Source organism: Mastigoproctus giganteus, chromosome 7 (genome assembly GCF_048544385.1).
Source record: "Mastigoproctus giganteus isolate SK-2022 chromosome 7, ASM4854438v1, whole genome shotgun sequence".
NCBI classification, from domain to species: Eukaryota; Metazoa; Arthropoda; class Arachnida; order Uropygi; family Thelyphonidae; genus Mastigoproctus; species Mastigoproctus giganteus.
This window is the reverse complement of record NC_143581.1, coordinates 190,450,374-190,475,446: the sequence shown is the minus strand read 5'-3', so window position 1 is coordinate 190,475,446 and position 25,073 is coordinate 190,450,374. Positions and strand designations below refer to the sequence as shown.

General features: G+C 36.9%; 1 protein-coding gene across 1 annotated transcript in view; it reads right to left on the bottom strand.

Annotated features, from left to right (window-relative positions):
- The window catches only part of LOC150083495 (uncharacterized), a 36,420-nt gene extending 14,099 nt beyond the window's left edge, over nucleotides 1-22,321 (bottom strand). The window contains exon 1 of the mRNA XM_090378027.1: nucleotides 22,137-22,321. Within this exon, the coding sequence (XP_090234153.1) occupies nucleotides 22,137-22,203 (67 nt within the window). The 5' untranslated portion in view covers nucleotides 22,204-22,321. The remainder of the gene's footprint in view (nucleotides 1-22,136) is intronic.
- Between the last annotated feature and the right edge of the window lie 2,752 nt (nucleotides 22,322-25,073).

Sequence of the window (25,073 nt, the reverse complement as noted above, 5' to 3'; positions counted from 1 at the left end):
TCTAAAATGCCTCCAGAACTCTCCGTCTTTTCTTTTGTTAATCGTTCAGGTTTTTTCTCCATATGGCAATGAATATCACAGTCCTGATTCTTATTTTCAAATTCAACTTGCCCTCGTACAGGATTTTATCTGATCTCTTTACTTTTGTTGTTGTGCGCGTAGAATGACTTTCTAAGAAGCAAAAAGGTTGCTGACCTGTTATATAATGTACAGAATAACATAAATACAGTATTAACATAACACATACATGTTTCTATTTCTGCAGAAGGTGGAGAATGTTTATGTTGTCTACCGATGCACAATTTTTGACTTGTTACCGTTAGGCCGATTGGTCGGGTACGAGGATGCATAAGCACACGGGACCTTTAGTGACCTGGTTTCAAGCCCATAACTACAAATACGGTGTTTCTTGTATTCTCTCTATCTTGTGAACTCCTCTGACCGTGTGGCCGTCCCCGAGTATAAACAGAAAATTATTTAAATGTATTTAGTTAGTTGGAAGGTCCTTTCTTTACATTTAGATTCTATTCTGCTCACTACTAGTTGGAGTTCTTTTTACGAAGTGGCTACGATAATCAGCCAAATACTTACTATTTTAAGTATTAAGCATCTCATTCAGAGGGTCTAATAAGGGCGTCCAAACTCCAATTCCCCATTTTTTGATTTCTTATTCAATTATACTGGAAATAAATATGCATCTCTTTTCATATCATAATAATCCTAAGATCGTGAATACGCAAACTGACAGGGCCAGTCCTGCTACGGCATAATTCAAACGTTTATTGGGGAGCATGGTCACTCCTACTGGCCACCCAACTCTCGCAACGAGTTGTCATGCTGTTTACTTTAACGGCTGATGATATGAGCTTTTCAATTATAATTGAAATATATATTTTTTTTTTAATAGTGATTTTTATATGTAATGTAATTCTAGAAATTGAGGAAGAGGCTGTACCTCAAGCGAACTTGCATAAAGTAATCGGATTCATGTCGGGAGATGAGGAGAGCCACTCTTCATTTAGGAATTCGTCCACCAACTGAGTCCTATAGGGAAGAATATCTTCCATGGAGATAATCACTACACATCTGAGCAGTTTTTTTTTTTTTTTGTCCTGGCGGAGACTACCCAGAGAACGATGGACTGTCTGGCTCATCTTCCTGTGGTGGCAGCGGGAAAGGTAGAAATCCCACTATGGCCCTGCGGCCAAGTAGCTAGAAGAATAGTACAACACGCTATACTACACAAACCACAACTTTGAGCATTTAGAGAGCTCTGTTTACCTCACAAGCGTACTGATGACGCATTGCGGGAAACCACCAGTGGCACCTTACCCCCAATACTATGCCACTATGCTTCCGTGTACAATCGGCCTTAAAATTGTCCTCCCTTTGCTTGTTGAGACAAAATAGTTGTTTGGCTGTTATCTCCGTATGATGTCTCATTATTTGACTAAAATATCATCTTGGGATGTAACTCGTGGGCGGACCATAAAACCTGTAAATAAGATGAAAATTCCAACTGGGCAAACTTTATTAATTAAACATTTATTCAGAAATAGTGTGCATGATGACAACTTGTGCATATTATTTGCACAGAGGAATTTGGTTTTAACAGTGAATGTGATGAGGCTATTCATTTGCTAATGATTTTACTGACGATTCACCTTCCAGGGATTTGTAAAAATTTTATGAGATGAAGTTCCTCCGTAGCTTAGCTTTTCGTACTGGCCGAAACAGCTGCCGGTCAAGGACATCTGTGGTGAATGACCTTCAACCGTGACCAAAACAGCGGTCGATCAGTTACAATGAAACACCACGATGTCACTAGACTCTGCTCAATGAGAAGTTCGCCTGAGATTGCTTGCAGTGTTATCGCAGACGAAAGTTATATTTAAAAATATTTGCCATCAGCTAAAATATTTTCATATAAAGCAAAGTGGCCACAGCCAGGATTTTCTCTCAATATTACATTCCACTAGCCTACTGTTGTGTCCGACAACAGTAGGGATGTCATATGAACCTCCAGCGTAATTACTCAAGTCCGACTACGAATAAGAGCTATAGACGGTTTCCACTGCCACTATATTACGACAAAATTTCAAATTTTACTCCACACGTCATCCTTCTATTAGGATGTTCTCAACTAGTGGTTTCTTGACCTCCTGCTGATCTTTAGGAATTCCTCCTTGTGGTCTCAAACTTTGTCTTACACTACTATTCCCAATTTATTTTCTTATGGGTTTCTCCCTCCTTACTCTGCTGGGGAGGGAAGACTCCGACGGGAATCCGTCTACTAATGAATATCAATAGCGATTGGACTTCAGAGCTGTTAACTGTGGTATTTTAAACTCAAAATACAACAACCATTGGCTCTCCGAATAGAATACTAAAGGCTATTTGGGATTACAATTTCCTCTGCGCCTGTCTGAGTATAAGCGACAAAACCATGTTTGTACAATTAACCTATATAATATAAGTCAACTTAATATAACAATGACTGACATATTGACAGAGCCTATGCAAACAGTCAATTTAAAAATGCGTAGGTGTAAAAAAGGAATCTTTTATCATGGGGGAAAGAGTGGTGCTGCCAAAAGAGAATTTATTTCCGGAAAGAACATCTAGGCAAGCAATGAAACTGAAGGCTCAGGTGCCAAAATTGTCGCTTGATTTCATATTTCTTCTCCCTGCGCCATAGCTTCCAAGAAAAACCTTCCGCGTCACGTGATAGCCAGTTGTAATAAGCTGCCGTTAGCCACGTGTCATTCAAGGTCAGAAGAAAGAAGCAGACTAGTGAAAACAAATAGCGACCTTGCAGTTGAACAAGGAGAAACTCGAAGAATACCGTAGAATAATAGAGTAAGTGGTAGGCCATTAAAATACACTTTCAAAATAAAAGAAAGTTTTTTTTTTGGACATAAATCTTAATTTATATCAAGGCTGAAACAACTTAGAAGAAATCAACGGTGCAGAGAATATTTCCAACAATGATTAGGTCTTCCGGTGTTTTAACACAACAGGTTAAACGCCTTCCATCTACACGTCCTGAGGGGATTGACATCCAATGGAATTACTGTATGTACTTCAAATACATGTAGTTCCAAACTGAAGAATTATAATCCATTTGACATTGTTCTTATTTGAAAGATTTGGCTGTACAGATTTTTGTACAGCCAAAAAGGTCTTTGAAACTCCATTTGCAAGACAACGGTATAAAGCAGTTAAAAGGGACGAGCAATACGTACACACTAGACCACACTAAGTGCCCGTGACCATGTATACCTCACTAGTATAGTAGCCCTCCTCCAAAGAGAAAACCCGACTGGTTAGCGTTGCCATGTCAACAGACCGATTCACTGCAACGGTGGGTGGTTAAGTTCTGAAAATGTGTTGTTTCCCGACAGGAACCAGTTCCAAGTTTATCTGCTTTGTTTGCTTTAGTTTTGGAAATTTTTTTTTTTTTTAGAATTAAAATTCCATTTTTTCATCAGTCTGCTTCAAAGAAGCAGCAAGGTGACATCAAATCTAGAACATGTAGGTATATATTCCATACAACCTGCTAGCAAAATGGATCGATCAGTTGCAACAGAATTCTACTTACAGACAATAGCGGTGACCACGTGCATCACCCCAGCGAATACAGTCAGTAATAATACAGTGGACATAGTGCGTATCTGTTAGCGGTACCAGTGGTTGCCCACAGAACCGCGTAAAGGTGTCACTGAAGAAGCAAAAAACTGCCAAGGCCAAATGAGGGTGTCACTAATGCGAGAACAGTGTTGTTGTTCTGGCCACCTAATTAATGGAAGCCCTTCCCCCACCAGGATGAGGCAGTCAGCACTAATATGCATATTTATTAAAGGTATTTTTTTTTATAGGATGATGCAAATTAACATGCCGGGAACTAATTAAGTTGGTGCAGTGTGCAGGCCCACACTATATATATATTAGAAAAGCGAAGATTCATTCAAATGCTTGGGTGCATTGAGCTATGGTTAAAGACGAAGTATTGCTCCACTTCATCCTACCACAAAGTTTGTTTCCAAAATGTATAGATCAAAAATAAAAAGGTTCCATCTTCCTCCAGATATAGAACTAGGCAGGACGGCGAAATTTTTTTTTACTGTGTTTAACGGGCGTACGATTTCCTGACGGGGCGTTTATCTAGACGTTTCGAGGTATGTCTCTAACGGGGATGGTTGAACTAAGCCTCTGTAGGATTTTCTATTTCTGGATCTTCGTGGGATTTTGCTGATGGAGTGTCCACTCTGGACCTTCATAGCAGACGCTTTTTAAACTACCCTCGTTTCAAGTTCTGCTTTGGACCCTGCGTTCTGGAGAGTGGGATGTATGTCGCTGTTTTTGACGAGAGACCTTAGGGCTGCCTCTTCCCCTTGTTTTATTTGTTATCTCTAACTCTCCCCTACTACTTTTCTTGTTGACCCTGTTTCAGAGGTAGGATTCCTGCTGGGAAACAAAGGCAAATTCATGAACGAATGATAAATGTTTGAGAGAAGTACCCCTTGTTATACCACAATAACCACGTGGGACAATGAATTTAAAGGGGGCCACAAATCTAACGAGTGCGATCTAAGGTGTGGAAGACCATCCCATGCTGTTCAATATGAAACTAACTACTGCTGCTGTAGAAAAAGCAAAGAATGATTAATGTATAAAAGGTTTCAGACATTGCTACGCAGATGCATCTATCAATGAAAGCACCGAAAAATAAGCATCTATACATTTGTACATGTCTAAAGTGGATAAAAGATGAGCTCGACTGTACAATTTCGTGTCGAGTCATCCATACCAATACAGCCGACTATTTAAAGAAAGATGACCATTTCTAGAATTTTTATTCATGAGCAATGACTGATTCAGGAAATGTGAGGCCCTATAATAGATCGCGGGGGCCCTGAAGCAACTGCAATATTGCATCTCGGTAAAGAGACACTAATTTATCACTGAGCTTGGAACAAAAATCCAAATCAAGAAAACTGAAGCAACGCGTGATCTCTCTCTCTCTAGAAAAATTCCGTACTGAACCATAAGCAGACCAGATTATAGTCCCAAGATCTTCAAATTGATGGAATATTAACTGATTGTTTATCAAAAAGGACCACAACGAACGGTGATTACTGTGATCAGTTAATGTTTATATTGAGGAATTCTATCAAATCTAAAAAAGGCAGAGAAAATTGACAAAAGGCGTTTTGCTTCTGCATGAATGGTCCAGCATACCATTGAAAAATGTCATTATGGGCAGCTAAACTGGCTTCGAAGTTTAGTTGTCCGGTCCACCTACTAAGTTTATCTCGAGTAATTATTATTTGTTCAGAAACCTTAATCACAGTGAGAACAGACTTTCAGATGATGACGCAAAAGCAACTATAAATGGCTTATTTTCTGCAATAAGTTTTGAACGCCCATAGTACATTCATTTTTGCGGTATCTTGAGATCCCAGAGATGAATTTTTCATATTGGAACGCAACGTGTAGGTGTGTGTAAACCTGTCTCCGTCCCCCCACCCCAAACGTTTAAAAATGCTATTATTTATAAACAGTATACTAAGCTCTGGGATGTAACTCGAAAAGCAAGAATGTGATCCTACAGGTAGATCAACTTTCCATTTTTCCTCGAATCCAGAATGAAGTAATCGTTAATATTAGCACTAGTTTAAATGCATTCAAACAAACGACAGTACTACGATGCGTTTTATTACAGTGCTTGTTCTGAAAAAAGGGTCTGTCTGTTTGGCATCGAAGGTACCCGATAGAAAACTACTACTACATCCAACTTCATAGTCTAGAAACATTCATCTAATGATTGGCGCCTGCATTCATTCTTAGCAAGCACCAATCATTAATTAAATTAGCGCGGTAAAAACCTTAAGAGCTTTTTCCCTTTCCCATTAAGCATACTCTTGTCAAATAAAACCCAAGGATCGCAACCCCAAATGGAGTCCCAAAAGCCTGCCTTGAGTCTGCGTATAAAATACAGTAATATCTTGGGAAGAACAGAGCGAAAAAAAGTTTCGATCCTTGACTAAACAATAGTCTTTATTATTAAAATTTAAGGAATAGCATTACTTTTTTACCATGAGAAGTTTTGTGATGAGTCCCCCCCCCCACCCATGAACATTTGCTTGTTTAAACTATTTCTGCCTCAACCCATATTCTACAAGTAGAATATGTGTGGCTGTCAATCACCACTCCTTGAGAAACTAAGCAGGCTGTTGAAAGCAGAATAAATCCAGCTGGGTCACGTGAAACAGATGTTCAACATTTAGGCTCAGATAATTCACGTCAAGAAAACAAGAAGTAAACAGCTCGAGTTGCTTTACACAAGACATGAAGCCCCGTAAAGCATGTAAAGAGGAGGACACTAAACATGTAGCCATAAAGAGATTTTTACAACGAAAGAGGGGCCACACCAACACGAGAACTGAGAAAGCAGTGACATTTTAGTAGGGTTTTTCCTGAAAATAATTAAGAGTAGGCAGAATTGTATTACAAAGTTTCAGAATTAAAGAACCTTATTCTGAAAAGAAATAGAGAATGCCCTTACTTTCAAAAAAATGACGCAGAAACGGAAAACATCTGCAAGAGGAAGTGAAGCAAGTCGGCTAAAGAGGGGTCACTGATTAGCCTAATGCTTGCTTTCGTAGTTAGCACAATAAAGAAAAAAAATGCATTAATCCAAATTATCTCACTGATAACCTGTTTCAAGACATATCTTTCAATATCATGTTAAACCTATGGTCGCCATGGCTGTAAATAATGCACTGCATGCTTTGCAATAAATCTTAATAAATTCTTGTCTAGTCAATGCATTTTTGAGTAGGCGATCATTAACTCACCAAAACAATCAATAATACAGTTCCATGATTAAAAATCTAGAAAACCTATTCAGGACCAAAACGACTCGCAACAAAAAATATCAGACAGTTTTCTTGGCTATAAAATTAGTCTATAATAAAACTACAATCCCATCCCTCCTAAGCATCCTGGAAATGCGCTTCACCAGAGAAAATTCTTACCCTTCGTGACCTTCAACACTGGAAGAAGACAAATTATTCACACTAAATCTCAGCACCGCCTACGTCCTGAATATGGGTATTCCACAAGGCCAAGTTATCTCTGCTATCCCGTTTGCTGCAGCCCTTGGGCATTTTCTTTAATCGCACAGCAAGAGTTTCTATCCTATGCGAATGACCTAAAAGTTCATCTCCTCCCACAATGGTGAAGATGCCGGAAGAATAAGAGAAAGCAGATCAATATCTTTCTTTCTCTCCACGATCAGGAGTTCCACAAGAATCATCATTCAGCCTGCTCTTCTTGATCTTCAAGGATGAAATTAGCTATTTTTGTAAGATCCCTCGAAGTTAAGATGCTTACTTATGCAAAGACTTAAAATTTGAGTGAAACTGCTTGTAACTAAACGAAACATTTCATTAAGAAACTGGACTGTAAAAAAATAATGATTAATAAACATATCTATCACAATAGAAAGTCCAATATAAGCAGCCGTTTACCCACTTTGGACAAATGAAATCTAGGAATCGCATTTGAAGAATTCATTACTTCACATAAAAAGTACTTTAAAAACCGATGTCCTTTGGATGTCCGCAAAGACCTCAACCCCATATGGTTTGCAAGATGTCTTTGTCTGGTTAAGTGAGTTTCCCGGGGAGGGATTGATTTTGGAAAGTCAAGACTCATGTCGAGGAACATTATCACTGTTTTACCAATTGCAAAGGTACTTAAAAATAGCAGTTACATTAGAAATACACTCTTAGTAAGCTTAACACCTTTCACAGTAGCCCAACTAAAAATTCTACACAAAGTCTGAAGAGACTGGTAGGACCTAAATTTCAGCTCCAGTTTCATATTTTCTTGGCTGCTACACCAGCCAGTACCTACTAAGTTATCGGAGCTTTTTAGAAAATCGCTCATCTAGCTGCCGACCAAAGTTGTAAGTGATCTCCAACCAGTCGATTCTTCCAGAGTTCCACATCGTTGTTTTAAACCATTAAGTGGGAAGTGCAAATTAATAATAACAATTAATCTAATTAGAGCAGTTAATTTTTTATTAATTTTGAAATGACAAAAATCTTATCTCGAAGACTAATGCAGATATTAATAACAGGAGCGGGGAAAAAAAAATGGACGAAAGAGTTCCCAACCTGCTTGATTCAAGGAAGTTAGTCAACACGAGAATCTTTTGCATTTCTGAGAATTTCTCCTTAGCACTGATAGGAAAAGAATCTTTTCCTGTGAATATTATCACCATAAAATTCCTCGCATTCTGCATTAAAAAGATTGCAAAATCAAGAACAGGATAAAGATGTCATACCATGTAAAGTTCTGCATCCATAAAAATAGACAAACCGATCACAGAATATGTATTTGGTTTAGGAACAAAAACCGAGATGAAACCCTACACGCTACTTAAAACTGCTACATTACAACCCGTAGTTAGCACACAATCCTTCCGGTAAACAAAAGAATCGAACCTAAGACCTTTTCAAAAACAGTTTCAAACAGGTGTGCCCATGATTACCACAGATGTTTGAGACTGGATTCCAACTGCTTATTGCACTGAATTTTGAAGGCGCCATATAAATATCTTACAGAGAATCTAGGAAACAGGACAGTTCATAACAAGTTAAAACGCACACCTCACGTTTTGTCATCTGAGAATGTGCGCAGCCAAATACCAAACAAATAATACGTTTCAATGAGCAACGATGGGAATTTATGTAATATCTATGGTAGCCAAAATTTTAAATTTAGCGCTGCGCCAGGCAACCAAAAAGTTTCACCACCTTTGTACTCTGTCTTGGAGGACCGGAGTAAATAAATTTATTTGTCTTTATTTGCAAAGCCGTAAATAGGACAGGGCAAATCTGCCCAAAGCGCATCAAAACCAAAGGCACAAAAAGTTAAAAGTAATAATACATTATTTGTTACTTTAACTCTGAAAAACTTAAAGATGAGTGAGCACATTACGCATTTTCAGTGTGCCATTATTTATGGCAACTTATGGGAGGCTAGGCCTATTTTTTCCCCCTTGGAAGACTACGCCTGAGGCGTACACAACTGGCTGCCATGGACCGCTCAGTCAAATCAGGTCACATCGCTGGAAATTTATGCTCATAGCAAAGTGTGTCAGTTCAACAGGGTGGTTCCCTCAGTGATGCAGCGAAATGGTAGTTATGTAGCAATGACATAAATTTTTTAGTTGGTCTGAAGCTAATTCTAAGTTGCAATTGATGTCGAAATCATTACAAGAGGTTTAAATTCATGACATGACATTGAAATATTGGGCGAAAAAGGAAAAAAAAAAAAAAAAAACATGGCATTAATAAAAAATAAAACAAAGGATTCTTGTTCTTAAAATTAGAAAAATCAGCAAAAAAGTAGCATCAATTCATCATTTAACTCAAAAAAAAATGAAAGGGGGGGGGGGGAAAATACCCTTAGACAACAAATCTTCCCTAAATAAACAATCTCTGAAAAGAGATCCTAACATTTACGTTTAACCAAGAGTAAAAGCACTACCGGTGCACGAGTTTCGTACGGAGCGTTTGTCATATATAGGATACAACACGTCACGCTTTCTGCACTTTTGACGCAAGACTGGTTTTGCAAGATGTGTGACTCTGGACTTTTGTTAATACTGCTGTGAAGATGAGAAACGACAAACGTTAAAAATACATCGGCCTGAAACTTCTTCCCTCAGCGAAAACCAGTCATTGGAGTGACTGGGGTCATCAATTATAACTAGCACAACTGAAAGAGCCATAGCCACCTTGGGCCAACATCGATAGCTTATGCAAATCTAAAATGGCTTATTAAAGATGTCTTTCCTTCTATAAACCCTCCCCCAAATTATGGGGCTATGAATATCACCTGTGTGTTATATTTTTACGTTATAAGTTTTGATACCATATATATGTAATTTACAGAACTGTTTAAATTATTTTATTACTTAGCTAATGGGAAAAGATGGCTTATCGACAACAGTTCACATTTCGTTTTTTCTCTTTCTTTTTTATTCTGGAATACTGATGCTTCTTCTTGCTTACTTCATTTTCGTCTTCAATTATAGCTCGCATGGCATTATGCTGGTCATAATTGTCCAGATTCAGCTTGTTAATCTCTTCAGTGGCAAAATCTTTTCCGTAACAGGAGAAGAAATTTAACTGTCAGTGCCACTAACCCTTCGGGGTACCCGTATACGAGGTTTTTTTTTTTTTGTCACACTAGGGCTACCCGTAATATACTTTCATCTGCATGAGTGTATTATGCTCGTGAATTGAGTGTGTTCTCTGCTCGATTTGCCTATTTGTTGAACGAAAAACCCGAATTTCTGGTGGGGGAGGGACCTTGCTATGTACGCCTGAGACCGACTAACGGTGTATGAGCTGGCGATATGGTGGTTTTGCCACTGGCCCTTTTATCTTCGCTTACTACAGATAAAAGAATTTAAGAGCGCGCTCTTCTCTTTCAACTCCATTCATTCAAATAATTTTGAGCAGTTTTCAGCACCATCTTCAAGCCCAATCACGTGTTACCTCCATCAGAGCCTCTACGTAGACAGACTCAGTTGTAAAACAGACAGGGATCATTCTGTTAGGAAGGCAGATGGCATTAGAGCCAGAGTATGTCAACCGGGTACAAAAAATTAACGATACTACAAGTTATCAGCTCGTAATGGCAATACATGTGGGGGAGTAATGATTTAATGCTTAGACGAATTAATTATGAAATAACTTATTCTAAGGCCACGTTGAAAAATTGTCGCCATAGGGATGACAATATCCTCATATCTTCAATTCTACCTGGACATGACTGGAAAGCGTTCATGATGAAAGCCATGGGGATTAACTCTAGCCTTGAAGTTCTGTGCAGAGTTATGGGGAATTTTTCCCCAGCATGGTCAGCAAGATCATTTATTTTGTAAAAGGTAGTATTCACTAAAAAAAAAAAAAAAAAAAAAAAAAAAAATTCAAAGATCATTGAAGCGAGATTAAAAGGTCAGGGTACTGAGTTTGGGGATATGAAATTCGGCACACGATCGACTCGGATGTGGCACAAGACAAATTTACACTTTCCCCCTTCTCTGAGAGAGGTTGTATGCAAGCACTAATTACGATAAACTAATAGATAAACCGTAATAGAAGGAAAATCCACCAACAATCTTAGACGGCACTTAAGTAACCATAAGGAGTATTATTAAAATAAATCATACAAATAGAAAGGGTACAGTTAAAATAATAAAACAAAGATTAAAAGCGACAAAACGAACGTGTGGAATACATTAAAACCGACAAAAACGATACAAATCGGTAGTTTTCGGTGTGTACCAGAATTGTTAAGACATGGTACACATAATATACTGTACACAACAATTTGTGTTATGCAGTAATGCCAGGGGTGCTGAAAAGTAAACGAATTTGAGCTTATGATGAAGTCAACTGATGCTGATGTAGTTAGGCTTACTGGGACACGATGCTTCTCAGAGAGACCAAATGAATTAATTTTCGGTGAATATGGTATGGTGTGTTGAGGAGACAAGGACGGCCGGAGCAGTGGGGAGTGACCCTTCTGAAGAAAAATTGCCCGAGGGTAACAGTGTTCTCTGAGTCATGTAGGTAACGCAGATGTTGAGTCACTGCTGTGGTGTGAAATGACTTGCAGTAAAGGGAAATTTAGTGGAGGTATGTTACAAGCCAAATGACAAGTCTCTTTAGGCAGACGACTGAGAAATTATGAGACCCCAATGAGTCTTCAAGACCTCTTGAAGACTGGAATTACACCACATGGTAAGACTTTTTTGAAGAAACTAGATGATTGCTACTTATCCTAGCTTGTCTGATGGAGTACCTGGGACTCCAACATTCCACATCTGGTTCTAAGGAGCTTAACCGTACCAAAAGCTTGACATGGGGGGGAGACAAGCAGGCAGTGACAAGTTACATACGCTTAACACACTTCTGATTTATGAGTATCATAAGGAATACGTAATAAAATTACTGACAGGGAAAGACGGACGAAAGCTGATTACAAGAAATAATTAGCAAAGAGAATTATGAACAGAGACAAGAAGTTGTCAAATGAATTGACAAGTTGTCAAAAAAAGAAAGGAGTAAATCAAAGAGGTCACTTAGTTGCGGTAAAAAGGTCCACAGAAAACCCAGCAGAAATGACAGATAGTTGAACAGTTGAAAGCAAGCTCGAAACTATGGGGAACGTTAAGGTATTAGACAGATGTGAAACAAGCGAATAATCTCAGAAAAGCGTTTGCTAAAAAAAGCTGCTGAAGTTAAAAGTGGGATGACTAAGAATGGATAGCATATATATTCAGTTATAATTTTAAAAGCTGCATGTGAGTGAATCAAACAGTTGGGAATATTAATATGAGCATTAGCCTGCGCAATGATCCCCTGGGACTGAAAAAATACGAGTCTCCCAAATACAGAGATGGTGCTAAAGAGGACTGAGGCAAAGATGCACTTCAGAACCATCCCGGACAAGAATGGTATTTTGAACAGATTGCAACATGGATTCCTGAAGGGAAGATCAAGCCTGACAAATCTGGTAAATTATGATGTAGTTATTAAAACATTTGGATGCAGGTAATAAGGTTAACATTGTAGACATTAGTGAAGCTTTTGATATTGTCCACCATGGATGGCTGCTATATAAACTGGAAGAAATCCTACACTGAATCACAGGCTGGCTAAAACAAATTGAGGATTATCAAATGTCTTCGGGGTGGGCTAATGTAAAGGCAGGGTCCCTTATTTCTAATTTTCATAAATGTTATTGGCAAGGGTATACAAGGGAGGCTGTCAAGTCTGCTGATGATTTGAAGACTAGAGTAGTATTTAAGAATTCGAGCCAGGCCATTCTGCTTCAAAAAGACATAGGTTGTATATACGAGTACAGTCCGAAAAATGGCAACTAACGTTCTTGGCGTAAAATTGTGCATTTGGGGAACTGAAATCACGATTGTTTCTCAAATAAGAGAAGAGGAGCTAAGTTTTAAAAGTGGTTAGGTATTAACGCTTCAATCTGTTGTTTTCCGTGCAGTGTAAAAAAAAAAAGGCAGCGAGAAAGGTACGTGGTGTCCCATCCGTGATTTATGGGACCTTTGCTAGTAGAGATGAAGGTCATTATTCCGCATCTAGAATATTGTACTGAGGCCTGAAGACCGCATTGGGGAGGGGGAAATACCACAGAACCTCGAGAGACTGAATACAAAGAGGGTTCAAAGAAGAGCGACGAGATTAGTACGAATCGCAACAATGAAGGATGGCTTTTCGGCTTCAGGTCAATTCCCCATTACTCAGGTATTTAAAAGTTCACTTTAAAGAATTAAATTTTAATCAAACTTCTATCCATTGTTATACGCTTACCTTGGCACACAATTTTGTATTGTGTGCCAAGGTTGTTTGCTACTTTAGTGGAGATCTTTTCTCCGCAAACTGAAGCGGAAAGGTGGGGGGGGGGGGTAAGACAATACATAGTTAAGAGTTAGGTCAGAGGCTCCCATAACTTATTTTATTTGGTTGGCGTTTGATGGGATCTGGCCATAAAGTTATGTTCTTATCACAGGAAGAGCCCAACGAAGTATGGAACTCGCTGAGAGATGCTCAAGCTAGGGTTTGTTTTTTTTTTTTTTTTAATACCCTTTCTAGCCATTTGACGAGTGGCAGCCGGCGCTGGAAACTTTACTACTTTTAATCCGATAGATATCAGATTAAAATTATGAAACGTCATTAAGTAAAGCTCTCATTAGGCAGTTGCTAAACAAACAGTGGTAATTCGGGTAACTAACCAATGAGAGCTACTCGATGATGTTGTCAGTATTGAAATCAGGGTAAGAATGTGTTTTCGCGTCCGGCGAAAAATATTTAATACCTATCATCCTCCCAGAATGGAGGTTTTGTATGGATTGTAACCCCCCTCACCTTAGGGAAAGTTCCCGGTCTCAGTCGTCCTTGTTCAGACACTGGCCATTTTGTTTCAAGATGGCGGATCGATATTTTCTCATTAAAATATTTATTTTAAGACTAATATTCCTCTAAAACTGAGGGCTAGTTTTGTTTTATCTGTTTATTAAATTTTTCAATGCTAGAAAACATTAGGTGTAAGTTAATATATCCTAGTGTTCAGTCACTGACGAAATTACTGCAGTGTATATCACAGAATAGACGACAAACACTCCAGAAGACTTCAGAATTTATTGGCCAAGTTGCCATGCATTTTTACACAGTCATCATACGTGGCATTTCATGCATTTACAGAAGGAATAATTGAGGTCAGACTATAGTTGTCTCATGCCAGTAACAGATGGGACCTGTGCATGTAGTATTAACGCTCCGCTCGACTGCCTTTATAATTAAAATAAAGAGAAAAATATTCATGGTTAAACTTTTGCTATATGTTCCAAGGTCAGTTTGTTTAATAAACGATCCCAAGGGGTAGTGCAGGGCAATAATTTGAAGGCAGCTAACTGCATTTTCCGCTAAAATTAGCTGCATTTTAGTAAAATAATTCCACCTATCTCTCCCAGATATATTAAAAAGATATTTAATATATATATATATATATATATATTAAATTTTTAATACCTATCATATATATATATATATATATATATATATATATATATATATATATATATATATATATATATATATTTTTTTTTTTTTTTTTTTTTTATGAGGTCAGCCATGCCGTAAAGCACATACTGTATTTCAATTCATTTATGGCGAAGAGGTCAAGGATGTCTCAAGACTCCTTCCGCTGTTTACAAGGCACAAAATTTCCTAAAGGAAGTGCAGGCATATTTATTGCCTTCAACACTTTCTTAAAATATCTTCACTCTCAACATCCGTCTGAATCTTTCCCCAGCTCGTTTAAAATGATTCAACTAGTAGTCGATAACACATACAATTTCTTTTAATTTTTCGTTATTGGTACATTACCTTGTTAAGAACTATTACCAAATTATTCAAGCTTAACGTCAGTTATTAGAGCCAGTCCTGCCTCGGTGGACGAATAACGCAAGTACCTGTACATATACGTTGTTTATGTAATCTGACAAGGAATAAGTTATATTGCCCTGCCCACAACACCTGAAAACTTGCATTAATCTCTACTTACCGAACCTCACAGCGATATGGACAAAAAGAGGCACACTAATTAAAATAAAACTGAAAACCACTGGGATTTTGTATATTATTTTTATGAAAACAATAACTAAAGTCATGAAATATTATATTTTCTCTGAATTGCGTGTTCAAAAAGGTTGGGCTGTCTGCTGGAAGATTTAAAAAAAAAACTGGTAAAACCCTTGGATTCACGTTGTTGCACGTTAAGCGTAGAAAATAATTGGAAATAATTCGTCCACCTTCAGATGTATAATTCCAAAAAGATAATTTACCTTAGCTGAATTATCAGAAATTATTTTGCATGCTCGGATAATGAGCTTAAATATTTTTTGCTCTGTGAAATTTTTTTACAATGTGTAACGACATCGCTATACAAATAGAAGCACAGTGGGTAGCATACAAGCTTGAGAGGCATTGACCTTGATGGAAGGAAGCTCACTCTTTTTTATAAGCTGTCCAGATGGGGGAAGTTCCCTCACGGAATTATAAGTTAACCGACTAAAGGATTGTGAAAGTCCTGTTTGAAAACAAGGTTAAACTAGTTCAACGAGACAGACGTTAACTTACAATTGACATCGTGTCAGGGGCGTAGTCGAACCACTGGAACATCAGGGCGTAGCCCAGTATCTGGGGCTATAAAATCTCTGGAGATGGTGTCTAAATAATTACAATAAGATTAACAAAATAAAATATTAAAAGCAGTAATTCTACAGTAACACTGGTTGCCATAACCCACGTGCTCTGTGTGTACCCATTTATGAGAAATACAGCAGACCAAGTCTTCTATGAAGATTCCATTCCATAGAAAATATATAATACTTATATATAAAATATATAAATAAAATACAGGAAAATTTGCGCTATAACGAAAATATTTCCAGGTCCTGGTCGATTCCCTTATTAACCTTGTACAAACCCCATCCTTCAATGGAAAACCATTTCCAAATTTGCATAGGCATTACAAAATATTTTTTTAAAAATCCTCAACTCCGTTCAAAAAGAGCCCCCAGGTTACCTAATTATCCTATATAAAGGATAAGCAATTATTGTTGGAGACAGGAAGGATTATTTTATTTTTCTGTTGACGACACTATCGAAAGCTCTTTTCTGGAAAAAAATTAACAGAAAAATCAATTTCTTAAAAAGTATAATCCACAGATATACAAGTTCAATGTTAACGAGTTTTTGCAAGTTTCTCAACCTTGAATTTACGACTACCACTGAAAATCTATACTATGATGTAGGGCTTCAGCTCTTAATCGAAACGCACTATTAATCTTCAAGTGTTTCCAGAACATTGAACGTTTCCAAATAATAAGTATCCATACGCATCCTAAAAACCCAAATCATTGATTTGTAGGACGCGTATTGATACAAATTCTACGTCCTACAAACTGATGTAGACAATTTCCTATCTGGTGACTAATGTAGTGTTTACTGGAAGCCATAGCAGTGACGTCATCGTCTGTTTCGAAAATCTAATCTGCAATGCACCGCGCACAGACTATTACAAATTATGCAGAGCTAAGGAAGTGTAAATAATTTGCACTCAAGGGCCAAGGCAGGAAATTACTTCCTGGTAATTGGAATACAGTTTCTTCTTAGGGTTTTGTTTGCCTTACGGACATTCATCGCAGTGTCGTGTATATTAAAAAAAAAAAAAAAAAAGTACGCATATTACATGCCATGCAACGGTCCTCTGACGCAGAAGTCCCACATTTAGTAGGAATCATATTTTTGGTATTGATTTATTTCCTGAATGAATGAAATAAACCCGTTGGTGTAATAGTTTGTTCAAATCCTATAATAACAGAAAACTTGTCTTGACGATAAATAAGCTCATACACCAACCATTAATTGAAATAGCTCTTTACTGTGATTAGAATTTACAAATTAAAATAAATTTACAATAAAATTTAATATATAAAATAAAACTGCTATAATACACTATATAAGAATTAAAACTGCAATAAAATCATTGTGATAAAATTACCTAAAATAAACTGGATTAAAAGCGATAAAACCTGTAGCTTTCGGAAGCATCAGCTTCCTTCCTCAACAGTCTGTTGAGGAAGGAAGTTAATATAAGTTAATTCTTATTACAGTTTTAATTCTTATACAGTGTATTAATAGCAGTTTTATTTTATACATTAAATTTTATTGTAAATTTATTTTAATTTGTAAATTATAGTCGCAGTAAAGAGCTATTTCAATTAATGGTTGGTGTATGGGCTTATTTATCGTCAAGACATGAATTTACCCAACCTCAGAGGCCTTTTCCAGGAAACAGAAAACTTGTTATTGTTTACAAATGCAGAATTCCCATCAGCCAAATCGCGTGACTTTGATTACAGGCATCGATTTTTTCTTTATTATTCATTTAAGGAAGAGAAATGTGGTACTGAAAGCAGTTTTATTTACGGCAATTGCATTGATAGCTAACTATAAGGAGATTGTTATTACATATATGATAATAGCTAACAGATTCACAAAGACGAGATTTTTTTACTGTAATTTTAAATACGTTTAACCACGACACAAAATTAATCCTATTTGTGTCCTATCATAAAAGGCATATTTCTCTATAGAATAATACATGCTATTCTTATTACTAAACTCGGGCAACATTAAATGATTGCTTTGCATTAAGATCTGGTTTCTAGCAGAGGGAGCTGGAATCAGATGCATTTACTAACATGAAAGTATACATTAAGTGATCACTGAATTATGACCACCTACCTAATACTTCGTAGGTCCTCATTTTGCCCTCAGTACAGCAGCTATCTGACGTGGCATTGATTCATCAAGATGCCAGATGCGTTCAGGAGGTATGGCCAACCAAGCTGTGTGTAATGGGACTAGCAATGTAGCGTTTACTGGAAGCCATAGCAGTGACGTCATCGTCTGTTTCGAAAATCTAATCTGCAATGCACCGCGCACAGACTATTACAAATTATTCCGAGCTAAGGAAGTAAATAATTTGCGCTCAAGGGCCAATGCAGGAAATTACTTCCTGGTAATTGGAATACACGGAGTAGTTTCTTCTTAGGGTTTTGTTTGCCTTCCAGACATTCATCGCAGTGTCGTGTATATTAAAAAATAATAATAATAAAAAATAAATACGCATATTACATGCTATGCAACGGTCATGGTATGGAGGTGATTGGTGTATCCAGACGCCTGATATGCCTTTCCATAGTGTTCCACAAGTGCTCTATGGGATTGATATCGATATGCTGGAAGTCAGAACTGTGTTCCTCAAACCATTCTTGCACATCAAGTGCCCGATGGCTAGGCGCATTGTCATCTTGGAAGACACCATCGCCATTCGGGAAAAAGTGTAATATAGCGGGATGTACACAGTCAGCAAGCAGTTGACGATAGCGGAGACCAGTGATACGTTGTTCCACATGCACCAGGGGTCCAAGTTCCTGCCAGTGAAACATGCCCCACACCATACAATCGCCTCCATCGGCCTGCACTTTTGATACCATGCATGATGAATGAAGAGCCTCATTTTGTTGACGCCAAATCCGTACACGGTGTGGAGTAAATAACGTGACTCATCCGACCAGCACACCTTCTTCCAGTCTTCTAACGTCCAACTTGCATGATCTTTGCACCAGGCGAGTCTTTTACGCCGATGAACCTTGATTAAGAGGATGCCGTAGGGGTCTTCTACTGGTATAGCACATACGTGCGACGCATGGTCATACCAGATATTGTTCCGGGTTGGCCCATGTTGTATTGGGTAGTCAACTCTTCAACAGTGCTGCGTCTGTTCATTATAGCCTAAGTTGCTAATGCACCAACAAATCTAACAACAGCCTGTTCGCCTCTAACATCAACCTTTCGCTGACCTTTGCAGTTTTGCCGTCAGTTTTGCAGTTTTGCCATTTTGACGCCAGTCCTGGCACACTTTAACAACAGCAGCTCTCGAACACACCACCAGTTCAGCCGTTTGGGAAATCGAGGCACCAGCTCGTCGAGCTCCCACAATCTATCCTTTTTCAAAGTTCGATAAATCCTTCCTTTTACCCATCACGCTCGGAATTTTACTACTTACTTAACCACTGACACCTTATCTATGCTACATAGGTCGACTAACTGCGCACTCTCGTACCTCACGTGGTCAACGGGTCGCATTCAGTTTTCATAGGGGTGGTCATAATTTATATAATATTTAGCATTTAACAACCATTCGCAATTAATTAAACCAACTTAAAAATTAATTCATTAACCACATACTCTGTTTTTTCATCTCCAAATTTTGTAAATAAGTTCATGTAAATACTGATATAATGTAACCACACCCACTAGCCACGTGCTGTCTATGGGTGTCTCGAAAGAGAAATAAACAGATAATAATTCAGTGATCACCCAGTGTATCAGCTAATGATTCCTGCAAAGTAACTGCTACGTTTTCTATATTTAAGTTAATTATTGCCAGTGATTTATCTAGAAATAGTAGAAAACTATGGTTTACTCAAATAATTAATGCATGGTACTGAATAGTCATTTCAGAAATTAGTAGCTGGCCACGTGCACTTGAAGGCGACTGAACATTCTACCTTGATTTAGAATGGTTATTAGTGGGCCTATTGCATTGTTACAAGAGGACGGCACCACTTCTAGCCACAAAAATACATAGATAGTGACACGGTGAGAACAGCATTCTACCACCAATAAGTACAAGGTTGATCTTTGCCAAAGTAAGAGTCCATTCAAGGTTCGGGGCACTGTATCCTGGTACACACTTCAAATGTATAAATATCTGAAAGTTCCTCCGAACCAAACTCACAAAATGCTTTTTGGTCACGTAATGACCTGGAATGTCTAGGTAAACGGAACGCTGGGTACTTAACGATAATATGCACATATCCATTTGACAGACCTACAAGCATCATCAACTTGCCCTGCTATCCATCTCTGGTAAATAGAAACGGTCTTAGCACTGAATTGATGCTTCAGTGACTGATTTTTCTTAATCAGCCATTAAAACATTGAATAGCTGTATCATTTTTTTTTTTTTTTTTTGCGAATCATCTGAACGGGTATGTCTTGTTAGAAATTCTGTCCAAGAGCCACCCTCTATTCAAAAACAAATAGCTAGCTAAATGCAAATTAAAAAAAAAAAAAAAACTTGATTTCAATAGAGTTCAGTATTACTTTAACTTGTGTATATGACGGGGAGGGATGCAAGATTTAAGAAATGTAATCTTAATTTTCTTGTTATGATACTCTCTTATTGAGAAGAGTTATTACCAGAAGCTGAAGCAGCGTTTTCCTAGGAGAGGTAGTGCTTTTTATGTACAGTATTTTCAGATTTATCATTATGCAATTAATTTTAAAAGCGGAAAAGAGTATTGATACCTTTTTAAATTTAATTAGTCATGGGCACATGCAGCTTCGTCGGATAATCCTCACTAATTCTTTCCGCTGAAACGGGGTGAACAGGAAAATTTAGTTTCGTGTGAGCACGATTTTTTTTTTTTTTTTTTTTTTTTACCTGAGACTTAGAGGAGAGGAAGATTAACGATCCCTTTATGTCTCCATCAAAATTAGTGAACATACCCAGCGATATCTTTTTTTTTTAAATACGGAATATATAATTTCTATTACACTAAATGCAACGTGGTTTTTCTTTTACTTAATTTTCAATAACTTACTCAGAACGCGTAAAATGATGGCTAACCTCAGTATATTTTTCAGTCGTACGATAAAATTAATGCATATTTACAGTCGTGGGGTGATTTATGTTGAAAGCTACAGTGAGAAAATAAAAAAAAAAAAAAAAAAAAAATATATATATACAGTATATATCGTAATAATTATGATAGATAAGTTATTTCTTTGTTAACACAGTGATTAATTAATGCTCAAGAAATTTTTCATAAATTCTACTAGTGACACTTCGAATGTGACATTTATGTACACTTTATTTACATAAAACTTCAGAAAATATTAGGTTGAGGAAAAAGAAAAAAGCTGCATTAAGTTTTATTTTCCGATTTATGAAAATTTAAAAATAACATTGTACACGTGTAACAATAACGTTCTCCTGTATAATATACTACAGTAATGACTTCATTTGAGGTACAATGAACTAACCGAATTTAAACGTATACCAGCAGTAAATCCCTTCCTCTTCTCTCCCCCCCCCCCCAGCAAAAGAAGTAATGAACTGGACACAGTCCGGACGAAAATAGTATATCGAAAAGGAAAAATTCCCTTGCTCACATCCTAATGGAAAATCGAATTCAGTGTTCTGTGCAACTAAATTAAAAAGGTGGTGCACAATTAATTAATATTAACTAACTAATTAATATACCAACTAAATATAATAAAATATGAACATTTTTGCAGTATTATTATTAAAATAAAAAATCCATGCAAGTTCAGATAAATATATACCGATTGCACAAACTGAAGAACACTTGAGGGGGGGGGGGGGGGGGCTTTCCAATATCACCAGAATAAGTTAAGGATATTATGTACATTCTATTACAATCTACTCTTCCCTGCTCTTTTTTTTTTTAATTAATATTAAGAAACGTAACAAAATTTGGTAATATTATGATCGAAGTTCTTAAAATTTTCACTTCTAAATTTACTTGTAGGAACGATATGAAACAGCTATTGGACCAGAAAATTACTGAGGGGGGTGGGTAGGTCGACTTATTCTTTCAGTTTTAAATAACTGAACAACACAAACAAGTTCGAGCGTAACAGTTGATTGCAAGGGTAACAAATATCTGGTATTCTTTACATCAAATATTTTTGTGGCATTTATAAAGAATGAAATGCATAGCAAGTTCTAAAACATAAACAACCAAGCCCGCAAACGCCACGCTGAACGTTGTTGGTAGCCAAGCAAACATTGCTTTTGTAAGAAATACAACGTCGTCCACCGTTTTTTCTTAACTAGACTTAATATATAAGACTTACCTGTATCTATTTGGCAGAAAAGGAATAGCAAAAGTAGTAGTAGTCCCAAGTTAAACCTAAACTCCATAACAGAAAACAGATGTTGACTACACTTGGAAGGGGAGAAAAGTGAACCAAACTCAGAGCCACACAACTACCCTACACAACAGACTCTCACCACTTCCTCCACGCGCGTACTTGCTCTACCTCATTTGGCCTATATAGAACGTCCCCATCTGGTCACGTGTTACCGGCGTGCGCGTGCGGTCCGACCAACAGCGACTGGTCGCTTGATGACTATGTTACAGGGAAGTGTCGTTACTCAACAGGTACTGCAGTTAATGGCTAGGTGGAACCGATAACTGCTGGCCTGCTTTTTTGTACGTCTACAAAATAAAACTCTAATAGCAAACATTCCAATTAACATACACTCCCACGAACATTAGTTAGGCTTAACCACAATTCTTATTTTGCTTACCAAACCAATATCTACGTGGTATTTCATGCAATCCTTATTGCAATAGTACAATTTATAACATTAAAAATGTACTCACTTACGAAGGAAATATTCCGCGTACCATTTTATAAAAACAATTACTATCTACAATGTAATTAATAATTTACAGTTTCATATTCAGTTAACTTACGTTAGTGTTATTTGTTGACACCAGAGGGATGCATCTTGCTCTTCATCAGGTATATCTAAATTCGTTTAATATTGAAAATAGCACCGTAATAATAAAATACTGCCAAAATGCTACATAAAACCTAGGCATAGTAAATATAAACACAAAAGAACGTTATGCGTTTTTTTAATCATTTTTATGATGTCTAAATATTTTTAAATAATTGATATTTTCGAATACGAACCATATTTCTTAAAAAGTAAAACTGCTATAATTTATAGCCAATTCGTGCACAAATTTAAATAAAAAATAAATTACATAAGTCGTATATAATGATTCAATATTTTGGTTAAATTCTAAATATACATAAATAGTCCAATAAATTAACTGCCACAGTTTATAGCTAGATTACTATTAATTTTATAATAATTCTGAACCATTGCTATTTTTGTTTTGTTAACTAGCTCTCTAGCAGTACTTAGGTGTCGTGCTGATTCCAATTGTCCAGACGACCATTTTCTATTCCAGCAACATATTAGGTGAAATCTATGGTCTTTGTTCTTCACTCATAGCTCCTACGTTTACCTTAAAGTTTGGAAATGTGAGTCCAAACTTTAAGGTAAACGTAGGAGCTAAAAGTTTGGAAATGTGAGTCCTAGAAATGTCGCCTTAAACATTGTACATTCACGGTGTCTACATTTTCAAATCATACTTTTCACCATAATATGAATTATTATGAAACATGCTGATTTTAAATGAACAGCATTCTTCTTTAAATATTAGTTTAATACACACTTTGAAATTGAAGAAAACTTCGATAGAACATCGCTCTGGAAGTGAAAGGGAGAAGGATTCAGTACAAGATTCTTTTTCGCCATAGCGAAAACAGGAGAATATTATTTTGGGAGTGAGCAGAAGCGGCCCCAGGTCTACAGTGCGAGATTTTTTGGTGCACCATCTCTTACTTGAAATTTACAGCACATCAGTGAATTTTCGGGGCCTTTTGTCTCCCCTAAATTTTGGCGCCCTCTTCGGGGGGAACCTTCGATCGTGCCTTAAGCCGGTCCTGGGAGTGAGTATACCGTATCGCATTCGTTCAAGCTAGTCCTACGAGATAAGCAAGACCTTTAGCAAGTGGCAGCAGTAGCCTAGTGGTCAAGAGCGAGGGCACAGAAGTCCACGTATTTAAGTGACCGTGGTCGCTCAAACCCAGTATAAACAGAAAAAAAAAAAAATAATAATAATAATATATATATATATATATTTATTTATTTATTTATTTATTTTTCACAGTTCGAATCCAAACTCGCCAAATTAACTTTTATTTTTCTTCTTATTTATTCCAAAGAACAGAAGTAGAAAGAGTAAATAAGAAGAAGAAAAGCTAGTTCAGTGAGTTTTGATCCGTGTATATTTTATTAAAATAATATCTCAGGACTGACAAAAATTTAAGCCCAACAACATCAACATGTATCTTCAGTTATATTCCTCTTTTGTTTGTTTGATAGTTGTCAGTTGACCACAAACACTATAAGATAATAAAAATGATTGAATTTTTGTAATTCCTCATAATTTTTGTTTAACACAAAATGAACGAAATAAATTTCGGTTTTCACACAAAACGGTGAGAAATACAATGAGACAGGATACAAATAAAACACAAAAGTTAAAGTAAAGATTAAAGTTAAGAGAAAACTTTTATATACTTTTTATATTAAGTGCATATTACGTACACAATATGAATATAAAATTGAACATTAGGAATATTCCTGATAAATTTATGTATAACGAAGAGAACTACATAATTATGTCCCCATCTTGTATTAGTTTTTTTTTTTTTTTTTTATGAGAACCCCAAACACGAAAGGTATCAAAACCTATAGTATTTAGTACCGTGCATGGGTTGAAGGAGAAGTATGGGGAGAGGGGGATGCCGGAAACTTTGCTCTAGAGACTAAACATGGGTTTCACCACTTCAGTAAGAAGTTTTTATCACCATTTGTTTCTATAGTACGTGGCGTGTTGGTTAAAAATGTAGTAGCAATTCGTGTCGCACAATATAAAAAAAAGCATGGTAAAAAAAAAAAAAAAAAACTAAGATCATGCAGCGTACTATAATTCAAAGAAAAGTGAGTGAAAAAGTCTCCTTTTTTACTGTTCCTTGTTTAATTTGTTCTTTCTTGTTTACAAACTGGCTATCTTTCTTTTATCTCGTAATGCATAAATCAGTTTATCCACCGCTGGTTTGATCCTCAAGCAGGAAAAGTTGTTGAACTTCTTAGAATATCTGATATCAAATCTATGCACCAATCCTACGAATTAAAGAAATCCG